General features: G+C 32.5%; 2 protein-coding genes across 9 annotated transcripts in view; one reads left to right on the plus strand and one right to left on the minus strand.

The window, feature by feature from the left end:
- The window catches only part of LOC148601747 (uncharacterized), a 37,930-nt gene that overhangs the window by 10,719 nt on the left and 2,610 nt on the right, over window positions 1-24,601 (minus strand). For 2 of the 8 annotated variants that reach the window (XR_015917226.1, XM_088556096.1), the window contains exons 1-4: window positions 5,582-6,479; window positions 2,579-2,875; window positions 1,616-1,855; window positions 426-653 (exon numbers count right to left, since the gene is read on the minus strand). Coding sequence is in view for 6 of the 8 variants with exons in the window: in XM_088556096.1 (XP_088412222.1) it covers window positions 426-653; window positions 1,616-1,855; window positions 2,579-2,875; window positions 5,582-6,395 (1,579 nt within the window). In the remaining 2 variants the exon portion in view is untranslated. Of the gene's footprint in view, window positions 1-425; window positions 654-1,615; window positions 1,856-2,578; window positions 2,876-5,581; window positions 6,488-24,601 lie in introns of those variants that run through there. The other 6 variants (XM_088556099.1, XM_088556101.1, XM_088556100.1 and 3 more) reach the window with 6 other exon arrangements.
- Window positions 14,835-21,470, plus strand: LOC148601748 (uncharacterized). The gene is made up of 3 exons (XM_088556102.1): window positions 14,835-14,969; window positions 15,865-15,939; window positions 19,253-21,470. Exons 2-3 carry the CDS (start codon window positions 15,888-15,890, stop codon window positions 19,924-19,926), a joined length of 726 nt encoding a protein of 241 aa, XP_088412228.1. The 5' UTR covers window positions 14,835-14,969; window positions 15,865-15,887; the 3' UTR covers window positions 19,927-21,470.

Below are 24,601 nucleotides of genomic sequence, written 5' to 3' on the forward strand. Positions count from 1 at the left end.
AAAAATGGCAAATAATGTCCTAAGCACCCCCCTTTTTCTGAGGAACCCTGGCTGGCACCCTTTTTTTTCTGAGGAACCTCTGCATCTGGAGGCAATAATAAGGAGTCTTCACACCACCTTGACCATATGTGGCATTTTCAGGTATATTGAGCATATAAAGATCATTTCAACAATTAAAAGTTTCGATCTACCCCTTATGATTTTCAAGTTGTAAGCTATTGGTTTTACTAGAAAGGACTAAAAAAGGTCAAACCAAGGAAAGTTAGGACAAGTAATTCACACCTTCAGACTCAATACAGCTGTGAATTTTAATTGTTATTAAATTTTCGACCAGAATAATGAAATTATCTCTTTTTAGCCCCTTATTCCTCAATAAGCACGACCCTCAAAATAACCAAATAAGGGTCAGAAAATCACTGACTTACCGTGCTTCGCAGCAACATGTCGAAATAATGAACGTTTCAGTGAAAATGTTTTACTACATGAGCCACAATTGTATTTGTCCTCACTATCAACTTGAGTATCTTGAACTAATTGACATTTGGTCGTCAATCCTTCCTCAGATCTTACATGTATGTTTTGTTGCTCTTCTAATGAAAATGTGTCTACTTTTTGAAAAGCTATTTCAACATTTGAAGATAAAGGCTTCGTACCTGAAATTGAATAAATTGGTTCCAATTTTAAATGATAGGGGTAGTTGTTTTCCTTAAAATTGCAAACAAAATGCATCTGAACTTCACGTTATGGAATGTTTGCCACTGTTGCTCCTAAGTGTTTCTCAGATGTCAAAATAATATAATTCAATTTTCCTCAAAAACATTCACCTCAATCATTACTGTAATTTATGCACAATAGTTTCAGAATTTACAATAAAAGAGTTTAAGGGATAGCCTCAGTTATTTATAAGTTCATTAATACCAAAATGCTATGATTCATATCTTCTTCATTACGTTACATTTAAGGAGGTAGGCGTAAGAGGCAGAACTCTTAAAATCAGTGATACATGTATGTTTGTATCATATTCAATTTCACCAAAGCCTATCAAGATTTCATTTGATACAGAATGAAATCAATCCAAATTACCTTGATGCTTATATGACACTGACGTAAAATTTTGAATACAAACGTTCCAATGATTTTTAAGAGTAACGTCCCTTACCTTAAGCAATATTTTTTCATTCCATTTAGTGAAAAAAAGGTAAGCCATATATAGGAAACAGGAAGTTAAAATAAACATGTACATGTAGGACAACAACTAAAATCATTCACATTGTATGCATCACTATATAAAGCAACATGCACAATCTGAAAAAAAAAATATCCATCCAATGGGAGCTGAGATTCTAGATCTTGTGAAGAAAATTTTCCCTATCATTCCATACAGTAAAAAAATGGGAAAGTCCCACAAAACTGGAACTTGATATCAGACAACAAAATCGCATACAATGTCTTATCTATATATATGGCTGCATACCAAAATTGAAATTAATCTGTCCAGTCAGAGCCAAGATTTTTTTGTGAAAAAAAATTTTGTTGTTTGGACAAGGCGATTCCAATGCACCACCAGCATGTTTAATTGGGGAGGTATAATAAACTACACTTGTATAAAACTTACCATGCCTTGATTTAGTATGTCGTAACAATAAGTATCTGGAGTCAAAAGCCATGTTGCATAAGCAACATTCATGAAGGGTTTTACCACTGTGAAATTTTCTATGTAGCCCTAATCTATATTTGTTTTTGAATAATTCCCCACATATAGAGCAAGCCGCAGTTAATCCTGGTTGGGCCTTTTCTACAGAAAAACACTGTTTTGGTTGTACATTTGGCAGCTTTGTTTCATTCTGTGTGTCATCTGAAATAAATTTCTAGTTTAAAGTATTAATTTCTAAAGGCAAAAAAAAATTGATTCTTGATGCTGATGAAAAAGATTTGGATATGTGATTCTAAGTAATTCTTAAACTTTGAATGTGACAGACTGACATGAAATACATAAAATATACATAAACACACTGACAAACATACATGTACATTAAAATCACGATATAAATGTACATGTATCCTGACTCAAGCTGGCTAAGGTTGGGTAAGGAACCAATCAATATAAATATTAATGTAGGAGGTGATTTATAGTGTAGAAACACACACCAAACAAACAGTGTTTATTTTTCAATCCAGATATGTGTTTTGGAGAAAACCATTCAATCATCTCTGGCTTCAATCAACCTAAGAGATGAAGAACTGTACTGAACTCTTTTGTGGTATATTTGTACCAGTTTTATTTTGATTTTTATTTAACTTCCTATTGGAAGCTCTGACAGACATGACTTCCTGTCAGACTGAAATATGGCCCTCAGTGTTTCCAAGCTACTACTTAAATTAACATTAAATACAATTAGGAGGATTTTGTCCTCTGTAAATATCCATTATACATATGTATATAAAGTGGAGAAGCAGTGACTATCAAATTTAAAGTCATTGATTTGACTTGGGGGGATGAATCCTATGACCTCTCCCACTCAAGAGAGTACAAGACAGTCCATTTGATGGTTAAATGTCTTGAAATAATAAACTCTACCTTCATATGCATTTTCTGTTTCTGGATGACGAGACTGGATATGTTTTCGTAAAGCACGTTGGTATGCAAACATTCTCCCACAAATTGAACAAACATGAGCTCTTATTTTTACAGTTGTTTCTGAGTTAGTTTTTTTATAAAATACAGTTCTAACTTTAATTTTCTGCGCAGTCATTGATGGTTCCATAATGTCACCAGCTTGGTACATGGATACAGGTATGATATAAGGACGGTTTTCATTATTTCTGTTGCCATGAAAAAATTCCCTTGCACTGTTCTGTTGATGCACTTGTCTATCTATGGAAGATAAAACATAATTGATATGGTGAATGCTTATACTCCCAACATTTCAGATTTCAAGGGAAAAAGGGAACACACATGCAAATGCAATATGACATGTACATCATAATCTAATGCCTTGACCTCCATGTACAATGTACATGTACATGTATCTGTGTACATGTATATATTACATTGAACATTATATATATGTACTGTCCATGTCATATCTCCTGAACAGTTAATACAATATACAATAAATATATACCCATGTATACATGACAGGTATATTTAGCATATTTAGCAAAGAGTTCATGATGCTTGAATGGTCACATGGCAATATATTAGACAGGTTGGTCACTCCCAAAACATTTAATGGACCAAACCGCACCTGAGGTCTATTGAATTTTTTGGGATGACCAATCGGTCCATATACAATGTATATTGCAATTGACCTGAGGAAACTACAACTTATTATTATATCATACTTTTTACATATACATGTATATAGTTTACTTTGGATCATTCACATGTAAGAAAAGACAAACCATACATGTACATGTACAATTTCTTAAATTGTGATGTCATGTTCTTAATTTGAAAACACTTGGGCGGTCCATACAATTACATAATGGCAAATTTAACATTGATACAGGGAAGATATATAAACATATAGAAAGGTCTTTGCAAATTTGACAGTTCTAACATCATTGGGAATTTTTCAGACCTTTCTATTACAAATGTACATGCACACATGTACTTCTTGAACAGCTGATATTTGTGATATCACAACATGGAGGATGTGACACAAACTAGTGATTTGAAAAAATTACCATTGGGATTGGTTTTCATGCCATTTTGTATCACTTTCTATAAAACCAGATTGGTCAAAAGTAACATTGTGACATTTCTAAAATTGTTATCACAACACAATTGGTGACAACATTAGAACAGGTAAAAGGACAAAATGCTAAAAGTTAAAGCAGATACAGTACATCAACCTACCAAAATATTCCAAAAGAATTGTTGAAAAAAAAAACTTTTTATAACTAATGAAAGTTGAATATTACAAAAACTCAATTTGCTTTATTCAATTTCAAAATCAAAACAAACTACTAAAACTCATTTGTTATAATGGTAAAATTAAGGTTGTAGACCTGGGGTAAGGGACATAACTCATGAAGTCAGTGATATGTTTGTATCATATTCAATTTCACCAAAGGCTATCAAGCTTTCATTTGACACAGAATAAAATTAATCTAAAGTTACTTTGATGCTTACATGACATTGATGTAAAATGCTGAATACAAACGTTCCAATGATTTGTAAGGGTTGTGTCCCTTACCCTAGGTCTACCTCCTTAAATAACAAGTTGATAACATGTTATATCCAACTTTTATTTATTATGAAACCTACATGTATAAATAAAATACAAACCTCTAAACATGTTCAACATCATCAACTGGTTGTAAATCAAAGTGCTGACGGCACTGACCCTCATGAGATATTTATAAGTATTTTAAAAACTTTTAAAGACTCTAATCATAATCTGCTGATGGCAATCTGTTCTTTCAATATTTCCATAAAGATTGATTATTTACAATGGGATCAATGCTTTCACCACTACTAAAACCACACATCCACATAACACTGAAGATTAAAAATTGTTTTTAAATTTCCTTGCCATTTTTTTTCCTTTTCACTTCGTTTTCATTTTGTTTCTCTATGTGTGATCTTGACAGTCTATTTTTAGGTTTAAACTTAGCCAATCACATGGAATCTATATGGATATCAAAGGCATTGATCAATATAGTTCAAACTTCTATATACATATACATATTTTAACTTTTCTTCGACAATCAATTACTGGTATGGAAAATATAATTTCAATCATACACATGTACTGTAAATAAAAGGCAGTGTATTAATACGAAATAATCAATTTGATACATTTTGATATTCTTCTGCCAAATCTCTTTGGCGGCGCAATTACTTTTAAGGCAGTTATAAAATGGATGTCTTTTTGACTGACATCAGATGGTAACTATAAGACTCAGAAGTCACATGAATTCTGAGTAAAAATTACAATTAATATTTCAGATAATTTATACCCTTCATCAGCATTAAAAACACAGTGGTTATTGATAATTACATTTGTACAATTTAAATACCAATAATATTAAAATATTTCTAATTTTGATATATTGTACTAATGTTTCAAGGAATAACCTCTCATCAGTAGCAGATATAGAAATATATTTGTATCTAAATCCAAAAACTGTTTATTAACAAGAAATACTTAAATCTATTACAAAGAGGTTCTACAAATGTACTGTGTACATGTATTACTGTGCAATACAAGGAATGAAGACTCAGTGTTTTAGATATTATAAAATTTGTAACTTACTATGATTATAATAGACATTTGTTTGGACACACCATTTAATATAATTTCTCAAGTACACTTCAATCAACACTAATTTCATTTTCTCCACTCTTCACAGTGGAGTCACAGTGTCTTTATCAAACATATATAAAACCCTATAAGATGTATCATAATGGCAGACAAATGATCTACCAAGGTAGAGGAACATTTATATATATATATATATATATATATTGTATAACATGTGTACATCAACATACATGTATACTTGGAACATGTTGCTTACACTGTACATGCTCACACTCAAAAATCTTCCTCAGAAATACACTGTAACTTACCAAATAAATTTGAAGACTTCTCCATCACAAAAGGAAGCATACCAATTTCACATTCATTGTCATCAATTATCAAGTTTGTTGTACAAGTGTTGGAAGGGTATTCAGTTTCAGATTTGTTAGTAAATTGGTCTGTAAGCTCCATTGGGTCAGTACTTGAAAGAACATTATTGTCAGCATCCATTTTTACAGTAACTGTCATATCTTTCTCTTTCGTGCTTGAAGATTCAAAGTCCATATTAAATGATGGCTCTGTTTTAATGTTTGGTTCTGGAATTAAGTTATGCTTTGATGTAGAAACACAAGTTGACAGATCAAAAGGTTCAGTTTTTACACAAACTGGCGAATTATTTTTATGTAAATCAACATGTGTCCCATTCATATTATAGCACAAATTTGATTCTTTGCATTCCACCTGACAGTCATCATTTGATAATATGCTGAAGCCATTAGCAGTAGCATAGCCACAAGATGTGTAGTCATTCTGCATTTCGACCTCTTCACAAGCTTCTGGGGTACTGAACTGGCATGCACTTAAGAGGGAGTCACTTTCATTATGACCAACAAATCCTAAAGGATTTTGTTGATTAAATTGTTCTTCACTTGTGGAATAAACTTCAAGAATTTGGGGAAATAAGGTGGGCTTCTTAGTCTTACCATTCAGGTTAGGTAAAGGAGACTTGGGGCATACATAGTTCACTTTTTTCAACTTGTTTTGTATCGATGATAGATCTGCACTAGAGAATGTCGTCTCAACTTTAGCGTTAGCATTTGTATAAAATTGACTGTGGTCACATACTTTATTCATCTTTTCCATAAAAGTAACACCCGTGTTTTTTCTGTTGGGTTTGTTTAAGACAGGGGATCGTAATGAGAAATTTTGGATGAGTACCGGTAAACTGGGGGACCGAAAAAAGGAAACGAAAAGAAATGGACCGAAACGAAACGAAATAAACCAAAACGAAACAACGGAACAACAAAGTCCGGTGCGATCACAAATTTATTTTGTTATTTTTGTAACGAAGAACATGGGCCATCCCTGCCCTGGATATATCATCATCTTAATTCTGAATGCCTAAAATGTAAGTTTAACATTGTAGGTATGAGAATTTGTCAGATACCGGGGCCAGTTTTTGAGGGATGGGGGTATTATTTTAAACTTTGTTGAAAATTATTTACGTAAACTTATGATCGCGATTTTTCTTATGTAGCAAATTGCAGACGTTTTAGTCGAGCAATAACTTGTAGAGTCGAATATATGTGAATTTGTATACGAAATTCTAAAATCCTATTTTTTGGCATATTTTGAGTAAGCGAATTTTCATTGGGGTAAGGGTTCAATTTTAACTGTTACTACTTCTATTTATTTTTTTTTGTTCGACTGGAAAGCTGAGATATTCGGCTACCTCGTAGGACCTTAATATATCAAATTATTTCTAAAGTAGAAGTTAGAAGAGTAAAAAAAAAATAAAAAAATTTTGCCTCAGCGAGTTACAAAAAGTGACCAAAATTACAAAATCGCTTCAGTTTCTTTTTTCGGCGACAAAATTATTCATTCTTGTTAGGTATAAGGGTATCTGAAAATCATATTTTGGTTGATGAGTAGGGGGTGCACGGGGATTATAACGTGTCAATTTTCTCAGTCCAGTCTAGCTGTGTTTCTGGAATATGTCATTTTTTTATTACTATTATTATCAACGTTCGAATTCTAGCTGGACTAAGTTCCTGTATGCATCTTACTTAAAATTTCAGTTCTAATTAATTGTAGTTAGACTAGACACGGAAATGAGCATATATTTTGTAACTATTGACACGCTGCCGGTTGAAAATACAATGTATACTATGGTTTGATTAATTGTTTAACCCTATCGGTGAACCTGGTCCATGCTCCCAGTTTTTAGTGGAGTCCAAGTTGCTCATTTGCTTTTGTTACTTTGTATGTATGATTTTAGTTACTAATTATGTTCTTTGTTGTGCATGTCTGTTTTCCATGTCTGGTCTTTGTCTCTGGATTACATTTGCTAATTTGCTTTTGTTGCTTTGTATGTATGACTTTGGTTGCTGTATGTTCTTTGTTGTGTGTGTCTGTTTTCCATGTCTGATCTTTGTCCCTGGATTTCATTCTTTTGATTGCCGCTATAGCCTTGGTTCCCTTGATTACTTAAAAAACTAAAGACATTTTTTTATAAATGAAATTGTCCGGGCTTTCGCCATCATATCAACCACCTCAGTCCATCACAATATTTATGAACACAGTCATATTTCAACTGCTTTGAAGATTCTTTAATGTGTGTATTGAAAAAAATAGATATAATTATATATATGGTCGCAATCCAAAACGAATCCATATATATGAGTTTATGGATAAATTTAGTTACGTGTATATGCGAAAGAGCGTGTACACGGACATTATAACTATATGTATACAAACATGCATACACTTCCAATGTCAAGAAATGAAAAATGTCCTTCCATCCATAATCTTCTTACAATCATGTGCTTTTAATAATCGGCAAAATTAAATAATTTCCCGTGAATAATTAAAATGATTAACAAAACTTCTGTTACCTTGCCCTCTTTCGCCATTTTTTTCTCGGTTTTTTATCTTTGATTTTGAGATGAAGATAATTCGATTCGTTACTTCGTTTTGTTTAGCTTCTTCGATTCAATTCCGTTTCAATTTGCTTCATTTCGTTTAGACCCATTTCGTTTTGTTTCGATTTATTTCGTTTCGCAAACCACAGGTATTCTTCCGGTATTTGGATTAGAGTTGTCTGCCCCTCAGTCGTCGAATGACTGGCAAATTTATGATTTCTTTTAAACAGAAAACACTTGATATACTGTATTTGCAACGCCAAAGTAAAGTTAACTCTCTTAATTTTTGTACTGTGAAAACAAAAGAAAGGTGTTGGTTTTGGGTATTCACTTAAGTTTAGATTTGTGTTACTCCAGTAGTGCTAGAGGTTGTCCGACAAGCTCTTTTCTGATTTGGTGCCATCCTAACACTTATATTTTTGTAGTTGACTTTAATTTCTGTTCAGAAACAGAACTTTACAAACTATATAAACAGTCATATAACGTAATTTTTCATTTGGTTCTTGCACTTTCCTATAAGAAGTACAAATATTGTGTATGAAATTGACACTTCGCAATAGTTATCCCTCTTGATTTGGTTGATTTTATTGGGATTTTAATGTAAGGTTAGCTAAAATATAAAGATCTGAATACTGAAAGGACCACTGATACATTAAAAATTATTACAGCGAGTGCCGTGAAGCGGTGTGAGCTATACAGTTATTACGTGTACTTTCTAAATTTCCCTTAAGGTTCCACAATATACTAATGAAAAAAAAAGTCATGTCCTGGAAGTAACAAAAAGTGACTGTCCTTACGGAGAAAATTCATCATTTCCTTCAATCAAACAAATAAAAAAATATAGGTTAAGATTACGTTTCAGTAACAATAAATTCATCTTTTCTGATAGTTTTTAAGTCTGTTTCTATTTTTTTTTTACTTATTTTAATTAAAGAAGTGAATGTTATGTTTTTAAAAACTTTGGGAAACTCGTGGAGTATGTACGTGTATCTCCGCTGTTCCACTGTTGCTGTTGTCAAGAACCTAACCCACCTTGGAAAAAAATATAACTCCGATTGTATTATCAAAATCGAAGCATAGCGTTTTCCAGTCGTTCCGTCCCCAAGTCGTTCCGGCCCCAAGTCGATCCGGCCTCATTTTAAAAGTCGTTCCGTCCCCAAAATAAAAATATTTAATTTTACCAATTAGTCAATGAATTACTCATATACTTGTTTTTATTTCCGATGATATCAATTTTCATTATATTTATTTATTTTTTAGTGACATCGAAGATGCAGTTCCTTCAGACCAGGATGTACCAGAACAGCAAGTTATGTACGAGATAGTAGAGACGGGTACCAAACGCCAGGCCAAGAAGCTAGTAAGCAGCGACGGGTTCGCTTACACTGTGAAGGTACGCTTTTATGTTTTATAACAAAATATCAATGAACGAGTAAATCAAATATACTAGAAATAATAGCACATGTAATAAGTTGCAAAAGAATTAATATTTATTAGAATGAATGTATTTATAGTTGAAACATTTTATCATATTTGAATACATTTGTAAATAAATGTTCATTTGTATTCCTTTGCAATTTGTTTATTATCCACTTTTTTTCATTACAGGATGGCACCGCCATTTCAACGCAAAAGCATCTGGGTGTAAACTTCAATTCTACAAATTGGTACCAGCCTTAATGAAGGAAGCCAAGCAAGTGAACCTGACCGTACGTCTAGTTGAAGAACATGCTGTACAACTTCTACTTCTACCAGTTCGCAACCGCCATCAATTACTGATGATACTGTCACTGTCACTTTTAGTGCGCAATGCCCTATTTTACTTTAAGTAGCATTAAAAGAAAAATTAACAAAGTGTGCTGTACAATTAACTGTGCAAGTAAAAACAACTTGATTAATTTATTAAAGTAAATGAGCCTTGAAAGATTCAAGACTCTTGGCAGAGGCAATGTCAGTGGGCAGAGCATTCCAGTCCCGGATGGTTCTTGGGTAGAATGACTCTTTCCTCAGTACTGTGTTGCATGATGGTAATTGGTAGGAGTGTAGGCCCATATTTCGACTGAGTCTTGCTGGACTGCTCAATCTGTTGGTCGCGTCGATTTTCACCAGACCATTTGCCAGTTTGTACATTAGTACGAGTCTAGCTCTTCTCCTACGTTCTTCTAGTGTTGTCCATTTTAGATCTTCTAGCATGTTGGTAACTGAAGAAGTGTTGTGGTATCTGTTCGATACATATGTGGCCGCTCTACGCTGGACCATTTCAATCCGGTGTTTGTCCTCTTTCAAGTATGAGTCCCAGGTTGTGCATGCGTATTCCATGGTTGGTCTAACTAATGACTAGTAAGCTTTCTCCTTAATGTTGGCATTTCTGATGTTAAGATTTCGTCTCAAGAAGCTCAAGGTGTTGTTTGCTTTCTTGCAGATGTTTGATATGTGCTGGTTCCACTTCATATCTGATGTTATAGAAACACCTAGATATTTCGCAGTTGTTACGTGCTCCAGTTCATGACCATGGAAAAAACGGTACCAACGGGCAACGTACAAAACAACTCAGGGTAGATTGACAGACCTCTGGGACCAACTAGAACAGAAAACCATCAAGACATCCGAATTTCTAAGAGAGATTGGTAACATGTATACCGTACCAATACCAGAAGCAGATGGAGAACCAATTGAATCCGACAGCGACGACGAGTAAAATGTGTGATAGTTATTTAATGACAATGTGAAAGTGTGTGCTAGTTATTTAATGACAATGTGAAAGTGTGTGATAGTTATTTAATGAAAATGTGAACGTGTGTTATAGTCATTTAATGACAATTGTGACATTTTGTGATAAGTATGTGAATTGTAATAGATCATGCTTGATTGTTTCTGTATTAAATTACTATAATAGATATCAGAAAAAAAACTTGCTTTAATACCTGTGCTATGTTTTGTATAGTGCATATATATTACATTGTGATATCATGCTAAATTGTTATCTGTATTGTTAAATATATACAATAAAAAACTGGGGCCGGAACGACTTTGGGCCGGACAGGTTTGGGGCCGGAACGACTTGCATCCAGCATAGCTTGTCTAAGATAGGAAAGGCAATCATTTTCTTGTTTGGAATTTGCAGCTGTCGTCTGCATTTTGTTTACGTCACATGATATATGTAAAATATTCCCACCATCCATTGAGAACTGTAATATTTCCGGTATCTGTACAGATTGATCTGACAGGCCAAAACTGAAATGGATATTGCTAGGGATGCCCTTAAGGGATAAAAACTGTACAGTATTGTGCAGTACTATAAAGTTATTGACCATTTTGAGAGTGAGAGGAAAGGGGGTATGGGGTTGGAATTTCGGGAAAAAAATTGTTCAAGTTATTCATTTATTAAAAAAAATCATTAATTAACAAGACAGATTTTCAAATAGAAATATTGATTTTGCTTGCTGCTTAAATATAAATAAAAATATTGCACTTGCAAAGCAAAAATGTTCATCCGGATTCTTCTACCACTTGCATCCTTCCTCTTTATTTTACCTTTTTATTTCATCCTGGATTGTTTTTTTAACAATAGAGACCCAATTTGCACCCCTGATTTGGAAACATCAGAAATATTTATGCTTTTAAAGGAAATTTTCTAGACCTAGTGAGGTAAATGAGTTGAATATTTATAGGATAGTGACAACACACATATACATTTTGCAGATAGCAGTTTTGATACATTGTTTCTAGAAAAGCAGAAGACCCTTACTCTATTGGAGCACCTAGTCCATGCTCTTCATTGTTAGTGGAGTTGGAGTTGCTCATTTACTTTTGTTACATTGTATGTATTATTTTGGTTATTTAATATTCTTTGCTGTGTTTGTCTGATTTCTATTTCTGGTCTTAATTAATATTAATCCCTGGAGAACATTCTTTCAATTTCGGCTAGAATCTTGGTTCCCTGATTACTTACAGTAACAAAAATACATTGTACATGCATAATAAAAGTAAGAGCATAGAAACCCTGATTAGAACAAGGAATTTGAAAGTCATCAGTGTTCTCACTAAGATTTACAGATAGAATCCTGGTAACCCCTGAATTTCAATAGACAACATGTACATATACAAACAAATGTTGCATCTTGCATCTAAAAAATAATAAACACATGTATTATCACATTTGTATTGGACCCTATGAGAAACTTTTTGGATAACATCTTGGTAAAAATTATAGCATCAGAGCCATGTGATGCTACATATATACATGTCCCTTTAGAGGTTACTGAATTCATAATCCAGGGACAGAGTCTAGACAAAAAAGACGTAACTAAATAAATAACACAAATTAACTAGAAGAGCACACACAAAAACTAAATACACTAACCTGATCTTGAGGCCATTATACTTTTACTTAAATGTAGTATTGCATTTTTAGGTTATGCCCCAACAACCAAGCACATGTTGACTGAACCCTACAGAAGCTGACTTCATGATAAATTGACCCAAAGATTATGATGAAGGAAACTATGGACTCATCAACCTGTCCTGCCTATTTAAGTGATATTTCAATGGGTCAAAAAGAGGGACCATCAGTTGTGATAGTAATGAACAATCAGTTAAATATTGAAAGAAACAAACAAGAATTTACAGCAATAACTTCAGCTGCATATACATGTAACAATACTGATAGTGTAGAATCTGATCCCTACAATTAACATCCAAAAGTTACAACTCAATCCCCCATTACCTATGCCAAAACTGATGAGAGTCCTTTAATCCAGTATGAAGGTGTTTAGTGTAAACTTACAGACACTTACCAAACCCGCAATACACCCACTGGAACTTTAGATAGCAGTTTTGTCACAGTTGACAATGTCATCAAACTTTTGACAACATTCAATTTTTCTGTGGCACTCCAAAACATCCCCAAGGGAATCAAAAGTAATGTGTATTATGTGTTCAAATATGATAAGAATTTTGGTCTTGGTGATGGAAAATGCAATTTTTTTGATGATTGTGGGCCATGGATGCCTGAGAAGGGTTTTACTACTAAATCTTACTATTTAGTCCAGACAAGTGGGGCAATTATGCTTCTGCGTAAAAGGGGTGGTCGATATTGTAAAATGCATAAAAAAGATGGGAAAAATAGTTTTGTTCCTATAGAACCCCAGCCTGAAGGTTCAAGCATCTTAGAGCTAATAAGGAATTATACAATCTTCACAAAGAGATTCTTCATCTAAAAGACGTGTTACTTGGCTAGGATCTTGTAATTTGTACAAAGAGAAAGTCGCTATTGTGGAATATCTAGGCATATGTCCCTCACCTTGGAAACTAGATGGAACTATCAAAAAAAGAAAAGTACTTGGCAATATAAAACAGGAAACTGCTAAGGTAATAAAAACATCAAGAGAATTCATGCCCAGCAATGTTGAATCTAGTATTCAAGGTCATGACAATAGTGACATTGGTTGTGAAGGTCAAGCACATGGTGAAATTTCGCCAATTTTTATTCATCCTCTATCAATAGAGCAATTAGAAAAAAGATTTTTACCTGTAGACAAGCTTCTTAAGCTGTTGACAACACACAATTATTCAGAATCTTTGAATAGTATTCCTAGAGGTATAAAAAACAATGTTTATTTTGTAATAAAAAATGAAGAAAATGATGGAAAGCGACTTGAAGGAAAACAGTAGTTTTCCAGATGATTGTGGTTCATGGCAATCAGATAAAGGAACAACGGCAAAAAGTTATTACATTTTAGGCCATAATGGTCAGCTCCGAATTGTGTTCAAAAGAAGGGGCGTGTTCTGTGCACAATTCAAAAGTTGTGGGAAGAAAGGCTTTACTCAAGTTAATCCACAACCTGCAGATGGTAGTGTTCTTGAAGTATTTAGGTACTATTCAAAATTAAAGAAAGATTTGACATATCAGAGAAGGATAACTTGGTTAGGTAATGGTGTTGAATATCTTGGTGTATTTCCTGGGTTGTCTCCCCATGGCAATTCTAGAAAGAGCAAATCATTACCCAATGAAATTGAAGAGGCAGTGGAAGCCTTGTCGCAAGCCATGCAAGAACCTAATGGAAATGAGAAAGATATTGAAAGCTGTAAAGACACTGTCATGGTTAATATTAATGAGCATTCATTGAAAACAACTGTAAAAGAGAAAGATATTGGAAGCTCTGAAGTAACTGTCATAGTTGGTGGTGATGAGACTTCAAAGGAAGATCCAGTGGGCAACATACTCGAGCATCCAGATGCTAATGGCACCTTCAACAAAGCATTTCTTGAAACTAATGAAATATTCAAAATTCTCACAAATTCTAAATTTAAAGATTGTTCAGATTGCATTCCAACTAGGGCGAAAAACAATGTATATTTTGTTATAAGAAATGAGAAGAATTCTGATAAATATTGTCTGGGGAACCAGAGTAGTTTCCCTGATGACAGTGGACCTTGGTGCTCCAATAAAGGGACAATCAGTGTATCATATTTCCTAACAAATCCAGATGGGCAGAAAAGGGTTGTGTTTAAAAGAGATGGAATTTTTTGTTTTCCTAAAAGAAAGAACAAGAAAAGAGTATTTGTTGCCATGGACCCCCAGCCTTCAGATAGTTCTCTTTCAGTCCTCATTCAAATTTATTCAGTATCAAAGAAAGATAGAGGAGGGTTTCCTATTTTGGAGGAGGTGCTGTGCCTAAAGAGGAAGTTGCAGTAGTTGAATATTTAAGGATTTACCCAAGAAAGGCATCATTTACAGTGCATGGTAATGCCAATAGAAAGAGAACCTATGCACCAGATAGAGTTTCTACAAGAGGCAAGTAACAGCTTTAAATGATTTTCATTCCCTGAATGGTAATACATTGTACAGAGTATGGACAGCTTACCTTTTCCATTATCTGGACTGATACAAAATTTAACTTTTTAAGACCCCATTCAACATGTGGATAGTACATGTACATGTATATTTAGATCACTTTGTCTGTCAAAATTTCATTGCAATTATTTGGATACCCTATTCTGATATGCACTTTGTCAATTGCACAAGCAGGTATTTGGTTTGACAAAATATCTTCTTTGGACCTTTTAAAATAAACAATTATTTGTACATGTATGATATAAAGAACAATACATGACAAAAGCAATATTGCGTGCCCTCTCACCACTAGACCAATACCAGCCTCAGGTCTGATATTGGTATCTTGTGGTTTATACAGCATGTGATCGAAATTTTGCCATATATTATTCTCTATGTATCAGGCAGGAAAATTATACATGTACATGTACATGGATATCAAAAACCCACAAAATTCAATTTTATTTGCAATTCAGAAACAATTACAGACCACATACCCAGTCTTAAGTTTATCATTTACTTAGTTCACTTGTGAGACTAAAAGTATAAATATGTACATTAATTATGAAAATAGCAAGAGTTATTGTTCTTGATTTAGTTGATTTAAAAGAGGGGTCTCCAAAATGCAGATGATTAAGTTCAGTTAAGCTATAGGGTACCAGTATTAAGATTGAAAATATATCCTTCTTTTCTTGTCATTGTCTTCAGTTTTTTCATTTTGAAGTTAACTATGGTAGGCTATCAACACACTTGAAAAAGAAACAGACATTTCAGAAAAATTGAACATGCCCACATGCAGTGTGCATTGTACATGAACAAAATGTATGAATTTTCAATTTTATTTTGTTGGCATCAGTATGGTGCTGTCAACATGGAAAGATGTCTGGTGAGAAGTGTGCTGCAGAGACAAAAAGGAATATGGTTAAAGCAGGTAAATATATATGGATCTAAACATTTAGGGGAATATGCTTATGTAAATCGCAGAATCCAAAAACTGACATTACAAACAAAACCATTAAGATTTTAAATTAATGCTGCATCAGTTTTATTTACATATACTGAGTGTTTGGTGATTATTAAAGTTCAATGTATGGTATCGGACTAGCTTGTGTTTTGTTTTGTTTTTGTGTTTGTTTTTTTTTATTTCAGTTTGACTTCAATACATGTACGACTATGAATGGAAGAAAAATTGCAATGGTTTTTTTTGTAAATACCTGTACTTGTACACAGTTTACATGTACATGTATATCTGCAAAAGACAATATTGTCTTCAAATACAATAAATATCAAGAGCATTTCCAGTCAATGAAAGATTCCTTTGTATTTTCAATTCAGAAACCAGAAATACATGCACTATTTTTCATAAATGAAAAAAAAAAGTATTGTTATTTAAGGTGGGAATATGATTCAGGGATTTACATTATATTTACATGGATGGTAGTCAAGTATTAATTTGTCAAAATGAATTAGAGGCCATTGAAGCTTTTAATTTTGAATTAGAAGGAGACCTTGAGGACTAAGTTTTAAAGTGAACAATATTTTAAAGTTTAAGAGACTTATTAAAATCTAGACAATTTTATCATGTTTATATCATACATGTATATACATGTACATTTTGTAGATTCCTGGAATTGTTAGCATACATGTACTAAAAAACAAGCAAGCCCATGTACATGTACCAGAATTTTGATTGTCTAGTATATACTGGTACTCATGAAAATTATAAGATGATACAGATTCTACAACTATTTAAGTTTAGGTCTGTTTGAAACCAGGAAGGGGATGCATGAATCATCATATCTTGAGATAAGCAAAGAAGCTTTTGCTTGTTACTTTATAAAAAACAACTCTTACTGTGTTCATTTCATTTTATCTGCATGTACACAATTGTCAATACAGATTGAAATTGACCATACTTTTTTTTTGGAGTTTTTTAAGTGCTACATATTCATCTACATGGATGTTAGGAATAGCAGTTTGTACCTGGTAGCATTTATCCATATATGGTCATTTTGGATGTTGTGTCAATGTAAATTGTACATAAAATATACATGTGCATGTGTTTGTACCTTTCTCTACAGGGAAATGGAGTATTAAGAATGTGGATGATGAAATGTGCAATATGAAGAAAAATCACAAGAAAGTTTCATCATCAAAAACAAAAGCTACCTTATTTAAGGAGGTACTCCTAGGATAAGGGACATCACTCTTGAAATCAGTGATATGTTTGTATCATATTCAATTTCACCTGAGCCTTTCAAGCTTTCCTTTGAATCAGCATGAAATCAGTCCATGTTACTTTGATGCTTACATGAGATTGATGTAAAAAGGTGAATACAAATGTTCCAGTGATTTGTAGGAGTTGTGTCCCTTACCCTGGTCTACTACCTTAAACATTCTAATCATTGTTTGAGAATTCTTGCTTTCAGCATACATGTATTTATAGAAGCATTACACATTTACATGTGTTGTGCTGGTATTGTAGATACTGTAAGTACATCCCCAGTGTATAAAAAATATTATCCCTAAATTCCAAGGAAGTTTTTATCATTGTTTATTTTGCAGTCCAGTAACTAGTAAAGACTTTCTTAATTTATCTTTAGGCTGATTTCTAACAAACTTGACATACCAATAATGGTGACTTTCTTCAATGCCAATATTTCAGAAGGTACCCATTTCTTAAATGCCGACAAAATTTTTTCAATAGATATTTACACAATTACAATGAGTGTTTTTTTTATGATTATTAACCTGCAATAAGCTGTAAGTAAAAAAATCAAATTACATATAAGGAGAAATGTCAGACAACCCCCCCCCCCCCCACCCCCAGATTATTATATGTATTCCATTAATAGAGAGCAGAGTATAATTTTTTTTTTAAATTAGTCGAATGCATGTATTTTAAGTGATGATTCTATTGATTCTAAACAAATAGTTAAATTTTAACATTAACAAACAATTTAATGTCAGTCAATACAAAAAATGCTAATATGACGTCTTCATATCGTCAAACAGTATATTGTATGTCAGTACTACCCCACCTTTAGCACCTGTGCCTTGTCTCTTTTATTTTGTTGTCGATTGGAGACAAAACACTCATTTAAAAACGGCTGAGAGGTTATCTAATACTAGACTTGTACTGATAATGATACTTATTCAATAGATGGTTTACTTGGATATGTGGTTTATTTCTTAATTAATCCAACTTTCATGCGGGGTGGGGGTGGGTAAACAAAACAGCTGTTATTTGGGTTTGCCTAGGGAAATTATTTGTCATATTAGAATAGAAATAATTCCTTCCGGGAGTAGATTTGTACTCGCTCACTCTGTGTTAAATAATCGAATATAAATGCCATACCCATGTTAAAATTAGTACAAATTTACCCCCTCCATGAATTATTTCTTAAATAAACACTTAATTTTATACTCAATACAAGAAAATATCAAGTTGGTTTTTTTTTTTTTGTTTTTTTTTGCATTAATGTATGCTTACAAAATCATATCGGCCATGTATTATTTATTTTCATTTTTTTTGGGACCCGTGCAGGTCTGGGTGTCAAAAGAATAGGCCTGCAGCAGTGCTAAGCTTGTCGTAAAAGGCGACTAAATAGTGCTCAGAACCCTAGCCGGGGGCTAGGGCGCTCTGCCCACAGAGCAACTGGGATGTGTGCCCCAGGTGGTGGAATGGGGTACCCCTGGCTTCTTACATGCTGGGGTTGTCAGGCTATAATACGGAAAACCTGACCGCAAACCATAGTGGTGCACCATGTTGGGAAAGATGCCACGTTCCTCGCATGTTAAAGAACCCTGCTGTGGTATTCGATAGGAGTAGGAACCACTGCGCTCTGTCACAGGAGGCTAAATTGCCCGACCTTACCCATCTCTTCCTTTTTCTAGTGGCAATCAGAATTTGTCGACCCTACTGTCCTTGTGTCCCGTCCTTTATTTCATTTCATCATCATTTCAGGTTCATTTTATCATCCATTTCATGTTCATCGTCTGAATATAGCTGAAATATTGCTGCTCGGACGTTAAACCCGAACAATCAATCAATCAATCATTTTTTTGGGGGCCAGTTTATTTATTTCAAAATCTGCTAATTGCAAGCATCAAATGGTTTTTCCTTAATATGAATTTAAATTTAAACTTTAATTTTAAATATTTATTTTTCTGTGTCTATGGCATTGAAAAGAGTTTTACTGCAAGCATCTTTAATAATGTACATTGTTCATAATTTTATCTAGGTGGTACACTGGTACAGTCTGTCAATGCAGATCTGGTGAAGAGTGAAGAGAATCTTGGTGTTTGCTCAGCCATTGGCCTTGTATTGGTTCATCCTCCTTCAAAAAAGACAGATTCCAATTTTGGCCTTGATGAGGGATTAGTATCTTTGAGTCAGGTGTCATGCAATGAAAATGTTGGTGATATCTCTGATGGGAAGGAAGTGGTACATGTTGCCATGGAAACTGAAAATGATTCCTCTTCTGATATTGTAGATTTAGATGAAAAGGATCAAGAAGCTTGTAAAAAATCAAGGAGGTCAACGGAAATGACTTCGGAAGAACAGAAAGTGTCAGAGAAAGAATGTAACTTCAATTTCAGAAAATCACTGTATAGCCCAACCATTAAGTCTTGGAAGCAGATTTCTTCCAGAAAAAGAAAGAACCAAGTAGACACTAAGGAAGAACTCAAAAGTTTGGACAAAGGTGTAAACAATGATTTATTTAATATTTGGAAAACTCATGATTATTGTCAACAAACAAACAAAACATTCACAACAGAAATGGATGGAAAGGCAGTGACACTGCAGGTTGTAAGTCCTTCACAATCCTCTTTCAAGGTCAAAGTAAAATATGGTGAGAAATTACAGACACAGTTCTTAGAAAACATTCAAGATTCTTTAGACAGATTGACTTGAAAGCTTAGAGACCAAAGGATATACAAATAATAATCAACTATACATTTTACAGCATGCTGTGAATTACATTGGTTATCTCCATAAAGAAATGAGTACTTTAGAAAAAAGAATAGCACACTTACAAAATACAAATAGTCGTCTTACAAATAGTTTACAGAAATTACAAAGTAGTAGTAAACCTTCATGTAGTTAAGATGTTATTAATTATTGATTGTAAAAGTTGTTAAGTAACAGTCTTTGTAAGAATCATGCAAGATCTAAAAAATGTGATACACCACAAAAAAGGCTACATATTTCTATTTTTTTAATTAAGTTGTTTTATGGGCCTATGCTATGAATTGTGTAATTATTCATTCAAATCTGCCTGCTCTTAGGAGATAATAAACATTGAAATTTCAATAGATTCTTTTGCATTTGAGTGTCATTTACAGAGTTATCTCCCTTAATTTTGAAATCTACAGTGCATTCTATACTATTTTTATTTCCTAAGAGCACCGGTTATATGAAGAACTGAATGTAAATTTCTGTTTACTATGGCTGTTCAAAAAAAAATATCAAAAATAGAAATATGTGGGCTTTTTACCCATGAATCACATTTTGCATGATTCTTAGCTGGAGTACTACTTAAAATGTAAAGAGGGTATCCATGGTAAACTGGAGGCAGTGGCATATACCAAATTTTATTTCCAAAAAAAAGTTATCCTTTAGATATCATTATAAGTCATGTTTGTGATTTACTGAAAAGGTATGATGTTAAGTGCATTGAAAGCAAAAGAAATTTTAAAAATAGGGAAATAACTCTTCAGTTTTGGGACATAATCCCTCACAATGTGTGTCAAATTACAGTGGAATGAAAAATGTATTTGGATAAAATTTAATGCCCTGTTCTAACTACATGTACAGTTTATATCATCTCTACTTGGACAGTTTCTTAAAATAATGTTAAAATTTAACTTCTTTGTAAACCATTGGATTAGTGCATGTTGGAGATTCTTGCCAATTGTCTCATGTGAGATTTTTAGTGTAAATTTTCAATTGTTCAGTATTTTTCACGGTAAATGTAGTAGTATTAATCGAAATCCTGCCACAAATCTTACGTTTTCACACAACAGCAAAGGTAAAATTTGGTGGTACATGTATTATGGTACATGTATCACCCTGTCATCATCATTGGCATCCATTAACTTAAGTTTATTTACAATAATTTCAATAATTATAACTTATTTGATCTTTGTGAAATTTAACACATTGTTAATAGGGACATGAAAAAGAGGCGTATAGTTTTTGGAGGTTTTTGTCTAACCCCTTTTTGGAAATATGGTGCTACATTGAGGTAAATGGGTTTTATCATTAAATTTTTATAGGGAAAGCTCAATGGGGGTCCAAAATGTGGAATTTTGTTCTATAGTGAATTCCCACTTCCTTCAGATTGTGTAGTATATATGCAGAATGTACGCAAATTGAAACCACTATGAAAGGCCTTTATTGTTGTTATTTGTTAAGCATACACTTCTTGAAGGTGAATAAAATAATAAATCCTACAACTTACATTTGTTAAAATTTTATCCAGCCATTGGGGCTAATTTTTTGCCTAAAAAAATTCCCAGAAATTAATACATAAATCAATATTAATAAAAATCACTGAATTCATTTTTTCTTATAAACATATATGTTTTACAGACATAAAATATAAACATTTTGAAGATAAAAAAAATATGTGATCGCTGGCTATTTGCAGGGATAGAATATTGTTGATCACCTCCTTACTTCAAAAAATAAATGTTGGTCATAAAAATTGATAGATAGGAAGTAAAACGTAAGATTATTTTATTTGCATTCTAATACTAAGAACGTGTAGCTATCTAAAAAATATAGTTGGGCATGTAAAAAACTCATAACACTTGAAATATTGCTATAATTGTGATATTTGGTAATTTTTTGTAATGGACTTATCTCATAGCTTGTTGAGTTTGAAGTTGTACACAATGCGCTACATTATCATGATGGATTTGCGTCTAATAATTTTCACATTACCTGAAATGAGAAAATTATAAATTTCACTAAATATTGGTAATTGCACCAAAACCAAAAGATCAGACGGCTGGATTGATGATAGCTTGTCACTTACACATGTACAGCAGTAAATTATTTCTAAATGGCTGAATAAACAAAAGAATGAGCATTGAAAATAATGCCAATAACATAAAAGTAGAGACTTCAAATCTATTTAATTATAAATTGTGAATGTAAATTGGTGACATTGAACCCATTAATTTAAAGTCACAATTTTAATGGCACATGACCTTCAATTTGTATTTTTTCAAAAATCTCATAAAAACACTAATGACGTCATTACAGTGCAACGGTTAGTGTATTGTTCAGGTTCTTTGTTGGTTTACACGCAACACCTTAATGAAAAATTAAAAATGTCCCGATATCATGCTTAATTGAAATATAAACTCGTAGTAAGCCATTTCCAATTTTTAATTTACGGCAAGACTGAATAATTCGCTCAAAAACATGCAAGATTTTATTTAAATTTGGATGACGTGAAATTAAGAAATATATTACAAGTTCATACAACCCAATATAAATATGAACAAGACACATACATGACAAAATATGTACATTTGAGAATATCAAACAAAATAACATTAACAGGCAGCATAAAATTTTGAAATATCCGCCACATTTATCTGAACAATTGTGGTAAAGGAAAGGTTAATGAACAGATGAGCGAATAACTAAATGATTGATATTTATTCCGGGATTGTTGGGAGGGAAATTCAAAATCTATGAAGTGTCAATAGCCAGTGGCGGGAATATTATATGACGGTAAGGTGTTCATCTATTTGTCAAATACAGAAATATATATAATAAGGAATATATGGCAAGTCAAAGTGGACAAAAATCAATATTTTGTAATATTAGAAAATGAATTTGTAATATTACAAAATCATTTTTTAATATTAGAAAAGATTTTTTAGTATTAGAAATTAATTTTGTAATATTAAAGAGTAATCAAGGGAACCACGGTTATAGCGGTAATCAAAAGAATGTAATCCAGGGACAAAGACCAGACATGGAAAACAGACATACACAACAAAGAACATAAAGTAACCAAAACCATACATACAAAGCAACAAAAGTAAATGAGCAACTCGGACTCCACTAAAAACTAGAAGCATGGACCAGGTGCACCGGTAGGGTAAGCGTCCTCTGCTTTTCTAGAAACACCCGCCGAGTTGCTCATAAAAAGTCAAGTCCGGGGTAGACAAACGAGGAAAGGAAAACTATGACCCGTTGAATAAATATGTTTTCATGATGCTGATGGATACACCATAACGATCCACGACTTCATGATGACGACCATAAAACTTCTGTAGTGATGACTTCAATCTTGTAGCAACATAACCCTGTTCCAGAAGCCTATTTGTTAGAGTTCTAGCGCGATACAAAAAGTCTGCGTAGTTTCGGCAAGCTCTGGCATAACGTATGAGTTTTGATATGAACACTCCATACGCAGGAGCCGAAGGGATGTTGCCACAGATGAAAGGAAAGTTGACAATTCTGAATGAAAAGTCATCACCTTTGTCGTAAAGTTTGGTCAATAGTTTTCCTTTACCATCGATTTCTAAGTGTAGGTCAAGATATTGAATTGAATATGTAATATTAGAAAATGAATTTGTAATATTAATAAATCATTTTTTTAATATTAGAAAACACTTACTTTGTAATATTAGAAAACATGCTTTTTTAATATTACAAAGTCATTTTTTGATATTAGAAAAGATTTTGTAATATTAAAAATTCATTTCCTAATATTACAAATTCCTGATTTAGTAATATCATAAAACATCACACATTTTGTAATATTACAAATTGAATATGTAATATTAGAAAATGAATTTGTAAAATTACAAAAAGAATTTGTAGTATTAGAAAATCACTTTGTAATATTGCAAAATCAGTCACATTCTTTAATATTACAAAATGATTTTCTAATATTAGAAATACGATGAATCCATTTTCTAATATTAGAAAATCAATTTCTAATATTAAAAAATTGTGTTTTAATATTAGAAATTCCATGGATTATTTAATATTAAAAAAGAGTTTTGTGATACTAGAAATCTAATTTGTAATTTTAGAAAATGAATTTGTAATATTAAAAAAAAAATCATTTTTTTTATATTAGAAAATACTTGTTTTTGTCCACCTTGGCTAGCCATAGGTATGGATAACCAAGTGGACAAAAATCAATATTTTATGATATTAGAAAATGAATTTTTTTTTTTTAATACTACAAAATCATTTTTTTTTTATATTATAAAAGATTTTTTAATATTAGAAATTCATTTTGTAATATTAAAAATTCATTTTCTAATACTACAAATTCCTGATTTAGTAATATTATAAAATACCACACATTTTGTAATATTACAAATTGAATTTGTAATATTAGAAAATGAATTTGTAATATTAGAAAATCAGTCACATTTTTTAATTTTACAAAATGATTTTCTGATATTAAAAAATAGCAACTGAATAGGAAAAATCCATTTTCTAATATTAGAAAACCAATTTCTTATATTAAAAAATCGTTTTTTAATATTCGAAATTCAATTGAAGTGTTTTGTGATAAAAGAAATTTGTAATATTAGAAAATGAATTT

This window comes from Perna viridis, chromosome 12 (assembly GCF_037379345.1).
Source record: "Perna viridis isolate PV_CMFRI_1.1 ecotype Kerala chromosome 12, ASM3737934v1, whole genome shotgun sequence".
In the NCBI taxonomy this organism is placed as follows: Eukaryota; Metazoa; Mollusca; class Bivalvia; order Mytilida; family Mytilidae; genus Perna; species Perna viridis.

What these genes read in the sequence shown, in the direction of transcription:
- LOC148601748 (XM_088556102.1), top strand. Translation starts at nt 15,888, where the DNA reads ATGTCTGGTGAGAAGTGTGCTGCAGAGACAAAAAGGAATATGGTTAAA. An exon ending in AAGGAATATGGTTAAAGCAG is followed by an intron (nt 15,940 to 19,252) that starts GTAAATATATAT and finishes AATTTTATCTAG; the next exon opens with GTGGTACACTGGTACAGTCT.